Genomic DNA, 13321 nt, shown 5'->3' on the forward strand with positions numbered 1-13321 from the left:
AACATCTTTCTCAGGCTTTGCAGCAATGCCTGCGTGTCACCTGAAACTTCTGCCTTTCGCAGTTTCTTATGCTGTTTCTTTGAACGCTTATGTTTGCACAGGTGAGACTAAATCCTTCATTTCTTCGGGAAATGGTACTTGCTCTAAATATCTGCTATTGGTTTCAGCTTTTATGAGTTTCTTAGTCAAACACACAAGCTGCCATTGCCCTTCTGTTATATCATCCCAGTGTAATGCTATAAGTAAACAATTTCTCAGAATAAGCTGGTGATATAAAATGGAAAGCGGCTCCAACTGCGTTTAGAGGATGATAACATCGCCGTTGCTATTGCATGCACTTCCAGGGTGTTAAGGAGAGAAAGAGTTTAGGAAAACCTACTTGGCTGAGAGCAGAGTGTTGTGTTTGATGTGATACAGAAGAGACAGGATGTTTTTGGTGGTGGAGTTCTTCTAAAGACTGCATTCAACCTTTAATGTGTGAGATGGTTGGTATTTGTTTGGATGTCTGCGTGCCATTTAAAAAAATATCAAATATCAAGTTCTTCAGATCAGGGCATTAGTTTGTCAAATTGTCATGAGACATTTTAAATATAGGAAACAATAAACATACAAATATTAAACAGGTAAGCTATATGTAATATCTTTTGTGAAAATATGCTTACATTTTTTTTTTGTAAATGTATTCAAAATTGATAATATTCATGTTCATTTGATACTTTGTAAGCCTAAATGAGAAAATTAAAACACTACCACTTTGTCAGCTTTGTATCTTCTGTATAAAGCCTCTACAGATGGTGAACATATTTTTCCCATTATTCCTGTTTTGTTTAGAAAACTGCAAAGTGACGGATTATTAGTTACATCCCTGGATACTCAGTGTGGTCAGACCGCCAACTCCAGGAAGAGTTCCTGTGGTTCCAGACTTTGTAATTATTGAAGCCACTCTGCTCCTGGGAACACACAAAGACATATTTTTTAGCCTTTTCTGATCTATGTCTGACCTCAATTTTATCACACATGTCCATAGAGAGGACTTTATTGCTTGAATTGTGGAACCTTATACACAGGTGTGTGTCTTTAAAATCTTTTTGTCCCTGTTCAATCAATCCAGTTAGCTACAGGTGGACTCCAGTCCAGTGCAAGACAAACGCCAAAGATAGATCAAGCAAACAGGAGGTACCTGGCTGCAATTTGGAGTACCACAGCGAAGGGCGTAAATACTTTGTTTATGGGTTATCATGTGTAGATTGACAGGTGAAATGGCAAAATTGTATCAAATTAAATACAATAAAGTGTAAAACAAGTGAAGGAGTGTGAGTATGTAGAGGATGATGACTATGATTTTTGGTGTGTTACAGTTGTGTGTTTATATGGGCACTTTACGGCTGCTGCTTCATAATATTCTAGCAGACAAGAAAATAAAAGGCCTGCCCTGGTCCTTGAGGCATTAAAGAACAATGTAAACGCCAAAGTGGCCACTGCTGCTTCATTGAACTTTGAAAGACAGTGAGGTTGCAGGGTTAAATGTGGTCCTGTAACTCATTTCTTGTCAATGAGGCCGAGGTTGAAGGGGCCCAGCAGCTGTTCACCAGGGAGAAACAGGGATGTTTTGTCAGACAGAGGAGCTCACACGCAGGAGGGCCAAAACAAACTGAGTATTAGATACAAGCTGAGGGCATGGCACAGTACTTTGACCTTTTAGGGTATCACAAATAGTTTCTCCCATCTAATAGGAAGTGTTGTGTCATGTTGTAATGACTAATCTGTAGAAAAAGGATGAGGAAATATTGAGATAAATGCAAAAGGCTTTATCTCCCTCTGAGCATCCACTGTCTATTCCTGTTTTCCTTCTATATCTTCATCTCTATGGGGAATGCCATTTTTTAATTTTCATCAGAACATGCACCAACCATTTCTCAAAAGGCAGGTAGAATAAACGTGAGTCCACGGAGAAATGAGAAAAGCGGAGTGGAAAAAAGAAAAAGGAAGCGAAGAAACAAATGGAACAGAACATTAGATATCCACGGTAGCCATTTACCTGCTGTAGTCCTTACTGTATAATAGGATTACAGCCACCAGGGCTCAGGATTTCAGTGCAAACAAATTTTATTTCACAGATAATGTAGAAAGAAACAGAACAAACAAAACCTTGGATGATTTAATACCCACTTTAATACCCATTGACAATTTGTTTGAGGGTGTGAGAGGGGCTGAGAGGCGTAGAGAATGAGTGTGTGTGTATGTGTGAACTATTCAATTATAGAAGGACAAAAGGGAAAATATTGCACGGATTGATTTTCAACTCCTATTATGAAGAAGTGTGGTTAAAATACAAACTGGATTTGCTGTTTACTGGAACTGAGTGCTCTGGAGCAGGATCACAGACTTTAGAACTGCAGTCCCTTAGACTCTCCGGTGACTTACCAGTTGCTTTGTTTTCATTTCAGAGATGTTTAATCTTGGACTGACGACTACATTAGTTCCACCAGTGTTGTTAAATAGACAACATAATTGGCTGTTTAGTGCCTGCTAAAGTAAAACAATGTCTTGCTTCATATGAAGTTTTTTAAGGGCAACAAAGAGGTCAAGCTACTGTATCATAATCACTTTGTGATGTCTAATTTTTAACTTGTGAACCAAAGACTTGATTCCAATGTAAAAAAAAACAAAACTCTTTAGTATTTCATGGCTGGCATCTACACATGTAGGCAAAAAATCTTCTTTGCATTTGTGCTTCTTCTTTTTTTAGTCATTCTTAGCGTGCATAGAAATGTGTATATGTGCCTAATAATGAACAATAAAATGTCATGTCACTTTTCGATAAAGTTTGCAGTTTTGACAGATCAGATACAGTTTTTTTTTCTTAAATTTGTTCTTCTGAAAGAGTTTTACAATGGTGAATTCCATTTTCCTCATAATTTAAAAAGCGTGTTCTAGTTGTTATTGCAGTGGCTAGACAGAAGCCTCTCATCAGTGCAAAACACATTAAAGTCCACACCTGGTGTCTGTAATAAAGCACCTGAAGTACTGTCAGACTGTGAGGAACAAGATTCTGCGGTCTGATGGCTTCCATCGAGCCTCTCTGCCATACAGGACTGCAGTGTTGACTTTGTCCCATCTCCACACAGGATCTCTGGAGCTCAGTCAGAGTGACTATCATGTCCTTGGTCACCTCTCTTACCATGACCCTTCTTCACTAATAGCCCAGCTGGGCCGTGCAACCAGCCGGGTGCCAAACTTTTGGCAATACCACAATTATGAAGGCCACTGTGCTCTTGGGAATGTTCAGTTCAGCAGAATAACGTTATGGCTTTCACAGATCTGTGCATCATAACAAAATAAAAAAAGTCAAGGGTGTGAATACTTTCTGAATGCCCACTTAAGCCCATATCTTCACGGTATACTGCATACAGTCTAGTTTCCTGCTAGACTGTATACATTTAAAGTACAGCACACAGTGTAACAACATTGCAGGATGTTTTACAGCCTCCCTGTGAAAAGCAGTGTATAATTAAAAATGTACCATCTTAGTGATGCAGTGAGCTGTATGCCTGGGAAATGTAATGATGTTACATAATCACTATCATTATCAGTGAACACGTTCACTTCGTTTTTTTTTTTTTCACTCTAGCCATTTACTCACTGCTTTTATTCAATTTTTTTACATTCTGTGTACTATTGCATAACTTTCCTGCTCCTCTGACAACTAAATGGTTTTATGTGCTGCACACAGTCACGTGTAAACGACTCAATCAAATGTCATGATAATGCAAATGCTGTATCTGTAAATCAAATTTTGTATTATAATATATTAATATTTTTTAAAAGTTAGATTTTTGATGATTGATTGAGACGTTGGTTCTGTGTGTATTCATGAATTCCCCCGCTCTTTCATCTTTGCCCTGCTGTTGCATATGTTCCTCTGTGCTGCTTCATTTCTAAATTAAAACAAGTGGGGGAGATCAAAGTGTCTCATTAAGAAGCAAACACAAATCTCACAAAAGAAGCAACCATGTGTAAGTCCTCAACAATCCACATTCACAATTAATGTGTAGTGAGTTTTCATTTTTGAATACATAATGCAGTATTATCCTGATTGGGAATTAAATCCAAACACTTCGCAGACAATGCTCCCATCCAGCAAAAGACATATGTCCTAAGGTGTATGCCACTTCACAATCACGCGCCAAACCCACTCCTTTCCTGTCTTTGTTCTTGTCTAAGATCTTCTCCCCCTTTTCTCCATCTAACTCCATTACCTGGGAGCGATAAGGAGGAGCAGCTGATAAGATCGGCGGTATGTCCCTGCCTCTCAACTGCTTTCGCTAACGTGCTGCCCTTTTCTCTTCAATCTACCTCTTTTCCCACTCTATTTCTTTTCTCTTCCTCCTGTGCCTCTGCTTCAAATCATGTTCCTTGACTGACCGCCTGTCATGGTGTGCAGGTGCGACACTTAGGCAGTGTGATATGGGTGAGGGAGAGGTAGAGAGAGATCAAATGTGATGAGGGAGGAATCTGAGGATGATGATAGCAATAGAGGCCTGGGATAGAAATAGAAAGATGGACTGAGAGACTTCATCCTTTTCATTATTTTAATGATCATGGTACTTTACCGTATTCAGTAGAGCGCTATAACAATAAGAATAAAAATGGAATAAAAAAGAAAATAATGGCCCGCAGAAGTGACATTGATAAAATGACCCAGCCGGTGTGTGAAACAGACAAAATCAGGGGTAAGTGAATATTCAGTTATACAAATGTGTGTCAACAGTCTTGGTAACAAGTCAAGAAACACTGTGGATATGTTTTCCATTAAACAAATAAAACATTTAATTACATCCAATATAATATAATATATTTTTTTCTGGATGGTCCAGACGTCTAAATTCTACTTTGCTATTGAGTTCCATTGCATGAAATATTACTGCATCTTCTCTACACCTGCTTTTAAACCTGTGTAGTTAGTGCTATGACTGTAGGCGTGCATAAAGCTATTGCGCCAATTTGTCCACCCACACTGCTTTAATTGGCTAGATCCATTCCCAGCTGTCATTGGGTGAAAGGTGTGGTACACCCTGGACAGATCAGCAGTCTATTACAAGGCTGACACACAGAGTAGAGGCAGGAAACCATTCACGCTCACATTTACACCCGTGGACAATTTAGAGTCACCAGTTAACCTCAGTGCATGTGTTTGGATCATGGAGGGAAAGTGGAGTATCCAGAGGAAACTCACACAAGTGCAGATGGGACAAGCAACCTCCATCTAATTAGCACTAAACATGAAGTACAGCTGGTGCTACTGTTGTTACTGGTCTTTGTATTAGGTCATAAATGTGACTGTTATGCTGGACATGTGTCTACACAGTAAAATTTAATTTCTCAAATAGCTGTTGAGACGTTTGATTCAAAATCACAAATGTGAAGAAATTTGAAGTAAAATCATGGGATAGTACAATTAGATATATGTTGAGATAATCTGTTCCAAAGTGGTGAACCATTAGACCAACATTGTCCTCTACACAATCAAATAATTCAAGAATTTCTAAGTGCTTACACATTTTTATGTATATTAAAATACAAAAATTACATTTCATAAATATTATCATTATATCATTATCATTATGTTATCTTTCTAAATTATTTGCAATAGAGTGTGTAAATAATATCAAGAATCGTTCCTGGAACGTTCTTCAATGGCCATCTCAGTCCCCAGGTTTGAACATGATTAAAAGTCGTTGGTAAGATTTGCATATGAGGAAGGAGCTAAAATTGCTACTATTAATAAGCTCAACTTTGTACCATCGGAAAACTCTCAAATATGCATCATTAAGCTTTCTTGGACTATTTATCACAGCTTTATATAGTTGATTATGTTTTTAATTTTATTCACATCCCTAGAACGTAGTGCAGGGTAGGGGGTTAAATAGCTTTGATTGCAAGTGTATATTATAAAAAATAAGCTTTGTCTGTGTATGAAAAAATGATTTCAAGATGTCATTTACACTAACAAACTTATGCATGTGGACTGCAGCACTTTCCATTTGCACAATGACACCTCAAACCTGCTTTTGTCTGAGAGTACTGATTACACAATTAGTCCCTCCGTGGCACCCAACAGTCTTTCTGTTACTTGTTAAGAAGTATTTTTAAATGGTGAAGCTTTGAGGTAATATTTTACGTCACCTATCATTCCACTCACGCTTTTATTAAACTCTCTAAATGCAAAAGAAATTTATTTTTCAAACTGTTAATCCATGTTCTTTTAAATCTAAATGCCCTTTCACTTATTTCTCCTTAATGAATTACACATTGGTCAGTTTATATTTAAGATACATGAAACTTGTAGTACAAATACTCTGTTCAGTGGCTTTAAAAGTGGGTGTTTTACCCCTTGTGAAAAACAGCTTGAAGTCGTATCAGTTGAATAGGAAACATGTTTTAACAATGAAGTAAAAGTAGTGCAATGACCATGGGAAGTTAATGTTAAAGAGTCAGTAGGCAATATACTCTACCTACTGTAAAACACCCACCAGGAGATGAAGCTATCTACCACAAGCTGACCTATTGTACTACCTTCCATCCATATTTAGGGAGGTCAGATGGAAGAGGGCCAATAGGAAAGATGGCATGACTGTGTGTGTGTGTGCGTGTGTGTGTGTGTGTGTGTGTGTGTGTGTGTGCGTGTGTGTGTGTGTGTGTGTGTGTGTGAGCGAGTGAGAGAGAATTTGTGTTTTATGCCTAGTTTTTTTGTTTTTCGGTTGATTTTATTCATGCAGCTCATGCATGACTCACATTTACACACTGGTTTGATGTTTACAAGCCTGTACATCAGAAGGCTCCCTTGAGGATACATAAATCTTAACAGTCAAGAAGCCCTTTTCATCAGAGGTCCCCCTCCATCCCTCACTCCCCTGTCTTAATCTATGCTCTCTTCTTCGCTTTTCTCTATATTCTCCCACCGTTTTCTGTGTGTGACCTGTTTTTTTGGGGCTGACTTTTCTTCGCCCTCCCACAAACGCACCCTCACTCACACACATGCTGATACTCAGAGTCAGTGTACTGTCACCTTCCTGAGCAGTAGGCAGTCCTGACAGTTAGACGGATGACAGAGTTTGGGATTCTGGACAGTTTAGAAAAAGGACCTTGCCGCGCGTCCACAAATACACAACACAGTTACTTATAGCACTTTTGAACAGCCTCATTTCCAAACAAAACACTGATATTGGATGAAAAAACATTGGAGTTTGTTCAGTCATTTTTAACATTCAGTACTGGGCTTTTTGTTTTTGTGTCTCTAGTTCCAAACACTTACTTTCCTGCTTGATCAAATAAAGTCCACATTGTGTTTAGTGCTGGCACCGTTCTAACGCTGGCAGTAAAAGTAAATTATAGCAGAAACGTTAAACTTAAAGTAAATTTATAAAGAGACCCGACTACTGATGAGGTAAACTAATAATACAGCTATTAGTTAGTTTGAGATACCATCTTAAAATTATGTGATTTCACATATTTCATGTTTGTAGCCATACCATGAGTGTAGCTCTATAATGACAGCAGTGATGGCAGATCGGTCCACCTAGAGGTCTTCACGGGTCCATTTCCCGGGTTGGGGTCAAATTCCAAAGTTTTGGACTATAGTCAGGTGCTAAACAGCAAATGTCAGCATGCTAACAGGCTAGACAATTTAAACATTACTTGCTAGAAACGTAGAGACTCTTTAAAGCAGATCACAGTGGAGCAACTGCATACCTACACAACAACATACTACAAAGAGAGATTAGATTGTGCAGACAAAGAGCTCGCCAAACTGGCAGCTGGTTTGGTAGAGCGTGCTTTCTGATACATGTTTCTCATTTGAGATACAGTACTGTGGGAATAGCGGCGTGTTAGACTTCATTTTCTCCTGTCGTTTTCTATGTTTGTGTCTCTTAATAATGCATGATTAAAGGAGACTGGAGTCTCAGCCATCTGCATCAGCCCCCTTGTGCTGCAGTTAATCACAGATTTAAAGAGAATAAACTCACATGGGTGGTTTCAATTCTTTCAGCCCGTACAGCCTTTCCTGTCTCTGCATGAGAGCAAAGCCTTTTGCCCTCTCTTCATACAATCTTTCTTTTTTCTTCTGTTTTATTTGGAAGTGCAGTGCAATCATATGTGACCTTTAGTCTCATGCACTGTAGTGCTGAGCAGTTGTTGCATCAGTAGCACCTGACAGTACCTAACGCTTGATCTGTGAATGAAGAGAGAGTCGGTTTTCACATGTTGATGATTGCTGCTGATATTATGATTATCATCATGATATGATTATGTTTTGATGCAACATATTGTTTTTTTAATGACTAAAGCACCATTTTTATTGACAGAAAGCAAGTTGCAAGGAGGTGGTTGGGTCGGTCGGTGGGTGTGTATAATGCACAGGACTGACAAACTGCAGACCTGTGTTGCACTCCTGTGCGTGATTAGAAAAGTACTTTGGTTAAGGTTTGATGTTTAATAAACACCTTGTGTCACTTTACACACTGAGCCTGATCACAATTATCTGTAACCTAAAAGAAAATCAGGTAGGTTTAATTGAGATGTCAAGTATCAATGTATTTGCAACTTACAATTTGTCAACATATCCTCATTATTTTAATCCAAAATGTCATGTGGTAGAAATGACATTGCCTACAAAAGCATATTTGTAAGCAGTCCCTGGTATTAGCTGATGTAACACATATGCTTTTTCTTCACTGGGCTACAGTAAAAAACGATGTTTTATTTAACAATAATAGGGTGGTGAAAAGCTTCTTCAGCCAAAGCGACCAGTTTCAAGTGTAAGCAAGCCAGACGTGGAGCAACATGCTCAGTCTATAGCAGCTGCAGAGTTATTATTCAGCTTCTGACCCTGTGCTGTGACTAACATGGGAAATGAAACAGGGATCAATATTGCCCTGTACCGTATCATTATGTTTTTTCTGTACATTGTGCCAGAGGTTTCAGGATGCTGACATATCATTGAGTCACTGAGAAATGGGCCGAGTGGCTTTTGAACCTTAAAGCGCTTACACAGAATCCCCAGCTCAGCATAGCCTGACACAGAATCCCAGTGTCTTTGACCGACACCACATATAGAGTACATGTCAGCTGCATCAGGCTGAGCCTTTGATGCTGTTCAGGCTTCTGAATCAGCTGTTTCTTTTTATCCTTCCAGTTTTCCTGTTTCATTTTTTTCCTCATTAATTATTCCTATCATCTTTTCCCCATCCTTCTAACCTTTTAACCAATGGGTATTTGGCAATATACTTTGAGGGTATTTCAGTCGTTAACCTGCACTCATCCAACTTTTATATCAAAGCTGGGTTTAAACCACCTGGCATGAGCACGGATACTAAAAGCACATCACGACATAGACATTTACTTCAGTTGTATTAATGAAGAGTGGCCTGTCTGCTTGACATTTATCAGGACATTAAAATATAAGGTAATGTGTGTAAACACACATAGTTGTTGTCTAGTGGACGCTGGAGATAATAATTCACACACGGGACTTATAGTGAATAAGAATGTGCTTAGACATTTATAGTTGGAGTTTACTGTGAATACAGGTTCTGAGACACTTTTTACCAGAGTGTGCCGTGTGTAACAGAAAGACAACAATAAAAAAGAGCAGATTTTCTTTTCAAAAGACCTAATAAACACTGATATTACTGGTAGAAATATAAAAATGTTTAATTGTTTATCCCCTCCTATTATAAATAGTGATTCAGATTCTAACAGCTACATTTTTAAACTTTTATCTTTATACCACTTGATACTTGGAGGCATCTGTATTCTGTAAGACTTCTCAGTCTGTTAAGCAAAGCCATAGATGAGAGGGCAAATACCAGTCAACAGACAACTTGGTAAGAACAAAAGTCAATTATTTAGGTAATAGAACTTTCCCAGTGCTGTCAGTAGAGAATGGTTGCCTCGCTATTGATTTGTGTCACTCATCTCTGACGAGCGCTGATCAAAAACCCTCTGAAAACAGACTGGCTATCATGGAGGAGTGAAGCTGAGATAGATGGAGGACGGAGAACAAGAGACAGCAAAAGTGAGAGCACAATACAGAGAGAAATATTCAGAGTCATTTAGGAGGAGAAAGAGACTAGATTTAGCACAATGTGCAACAGATGATAATTGCCTTGAAATGAAAAATAATCTTTTAGGAAAATATCACCAACAAAATATCCTTTATTTCAATAAACTACAACTAAGGAAGATCCTTTTTCCAAAATGTAATTCAAATAAGGAACAATCATTCAAAATGCAAAACTCCATAGATCCATATGACAGTAATCAGAATATTGGAATCAAACAGATTAATAGGTGTTGTTCTGGGAAGACATTTTGACATGTCACAGTAGCAAAGCGCAGGTGTAAATAATAGAATTACTGATGGCTTAACTCCATTTATCTGCTTTAGTTTCAGGATCACATTATAGCCATTATCACAGCAGCTGTTTTTACCTTGTCATAACAGGAAAAGCACAGGTGTTACTAATGGCAAATAATTACGGCTCTGTCGCTTTTAAGTGCTGCTATGAAATGTCAAAATATCGACTGCTGCTTCTTTGTGTAGACAAAGTGTGGAGGTGGATTTTTTTTAAGAAAAATCGTATCTGCACCTCCACGACCCGTGACGGGATAAGCGGTAAAGCTAATGGATGGATGGTTTGTCTGCTATATAGACAAAAAAAAAAGTTCTTGCAAATCCTAAAAGCTCATACGTGCATAGATAATCCACAGATGGTAAACATGAACAGGTGTAAGACTCTCTCAGCAGCTTTGGCATACTTGAAGTCCTTAAAATGCCTGGGATGACCTTTGAACTCGTTGTCTACTGTTTCCTCTCCAGGACTGGCTGAGCAAGTTCGGCTACCTCCCGCCCCCTGACCCAGTGTCTGGTCAGCTGCAGACGAAGGAGGCCCTGACCAAGGCCATCAAAGCCATGCAGAAGTTCGGGGGGCTTAAAGAAACCGGAGTCTTAGGTATGAGGCTCTGTTTGTTTAGCTAGATCATGTGTTAGAGTATGTTCTTCAAATGGATGGAGAGTGTTCGTGTGTGTTTACCACACACGAAGTGCAGTATATAAAGGAGTGAGTTGTACTTTAATGTAAAGGAAGAGAAAGAAAACATTAAGTATACCCTGTTTTATAATGTAATAAAACACAGCAAAGCACAGAGGGCGGCTTTAGAAACTGCCACCGAGTTGAATCAATACTTTTCTGACACAGCAACAGCTGAGCATTAGAGAGGTAACATTTATTTCACTTCTATGGAACTGAATTGCATTAATGTTTACACACACAAATGTTTATACACCCTGATACGCCTAACATAAAATGTAATGTTACTAAACTTACATCACACTCGCTGTCACACAGCAGACATCAGCTGACACGCATGATTTTTCCACACATACTGTACAGTACATACTGTCACTCTCACACAAAAACAATAGTGTTTTTTTATTGTATACACTTCTACTTGTATACAGCACTTTAAAGGCTTAGAAAAAAAGAGAGTGTATTGGTGGCGAGTGTGTGTGTAAGCAAGTATAATTTATGGCCTGAACAGTAGTGTGGGTGAGAGTGTGATTGCGCATGTAAGAGTGTTTCTTAGGGAACATTTATGATTTATGGCCCAAGTGACCTCTCACAATCTCCTGTACATGCACAAATGTATGAATGTGAGACATACACTCATTTTTAGAACGGATTGAAGCAGATATTGAGGCAAGGTGGCGTTGGATCAGTTGCCTTTAACTTCAGACGTGTTAATGTGAAACATAATCAGTATTCATGTGTTAACTTCCAGCTGTCAAATAGTAATAAAGTCATATCTACTGCATGAACTTGCATCACTCACACTGCATCACAATTACCTCTCCTTTCCTCTCTTCTTTAGACCAAGCCACACTGGGACTAATGAAAACACCCAGATGTTCTTTGCCAGATGTGTCCGAGGCTGAGGTGACAATGGGCCGCAGGAAACGAGGCTTGAACCCTCAGAACAAATGGAATAAAAGGCATCTGTCATGGAGGTATGGAACATTAAAATACCAATCTACCAGACACTGTAAAGTCAAAATGATCAGAGCATCTTGAATTACCGACATTATCAACCGCATTCGTCCTCGCTGAACTAATACCGTTTATCTTGAGTAGTGAAGTTGAATGCTAAAGGGTGCTGCACAAACTGTGCATGAGGCCATTGAGTCAGCACACTCAGAATGAATTCTTATCCCCATCACATTATATTTTTTTTTCTGGGAGTGAGAGATGTCTTGCTGTTGCTTGGCAACCACATAATAAACTATCAGTCACTTGTATGTGCAAGATATTCAGAACTAGTGGCAGAAAGAAACTATATAAGTACACATTTGATGCACTTGTACTTTCATGGCTGTTTTTATTGCAACATTTCAAAGGGACATAGTGTTTGTGATACTGTATGTATTAGTCAACAAATAAATTATGAAGTATCATTGAGCAGCATGATTGTGATGCACAGTACTCTATAAAGTGAAATTATAATGCCCTCTGAAACTCCTCAAAAGATGCAAGAATTCTTGGTCTCTTATTTTTGTGGTCAACATATCTCATAAATGCACTAAAACTATCAATCATTTGTATCCATGGAAAATAACTTTTATATCTTACAACTGGTTTTTGCCATTCAGCTACTCCAATAACTGATCCAGATTGCCTCATTCCTTTTAGTATCTAACTTGCCTATTTGCCTCGGCATCAGAGATGCACCAATCACAGCTGAACCACCGGTCTCACTCAGTGGCCTCAGCCTCACAGGAACTACCCTACAACGACTGTAACAGTCAACAATCAAGTGGTTAAAGTTCAGGCAACCCCAAGTGAGATAAACAACTCTGGAAATTAAAACTTCTTTTATACGGTCAATAAAACATAGTGTTATTTCTTTACACCTGGTATTTGTTGTTTTTATTTTAATAATTTAAAAGATATTAATAATTTATTAGCTCAGACCTTGTTTTTCAACTTGAATTCCTCTGAGCTCCTCCAGCAGTCCAAAACTCCTCTAAAAGTGCAAGATTCTTTACAAGCAGTGTGCAAAACAGTGCTTACTTACAAACTGCTGACTATTTTATTTTTTGCAAATACGTGTCAGTGTTTGTGTTTCAGTACAGTTTATTATGTGTCTAATGAGACCAGGCTATCTAGTCCAGTGCAATTATGCTCCCTCCAACCATGTACATCACACTAGTCCACCACAAGGAACTAGAATTCATATACCAGTACATTTTCACTATTCTCTT

The 13321-nt window shown here is 38.5% G+C and overlaps 1 protein-coding gene across 1 annotated transcript in view; it reads left to right on the forward strand.

Moving 5' to 3' along the window:
• The window catches only part of mmp17a (matrix metallopeptidase 17a), a 62922-nt gene that overhangs the window by 23582 nt on the left and 26019 nt on the right, over positions 1 to 13321 (forward strand). Inside the window, exons 2-3 of the mRNA XM_026339104.1 lie at positions 10883 to 11015; positions 11935 to 12070. Of these exons, the coding sequence (XP_026194889.1) occupies positions 10883 to 11015; positions 11935 to 12070 (269 nt within the window). The remainder of the gene's footprint in view (positions 1 to 10882; positions 11016 to 11934; positions 12071 to 13321) is intronic.

This window comes from Anabas testudineus, chromosome 22 (assembly GCF_900324465.2).
Source record: "Anabas testudineus chromosome 22, fAnaTes1.2, whole genome shotgun sequence".
Lineage (NCBI taxonomy): Eukaryota > Metazoa > Chordata > Actinopteri > Anabantiformes > Anabantidae > Anabas > Anabas testudineus.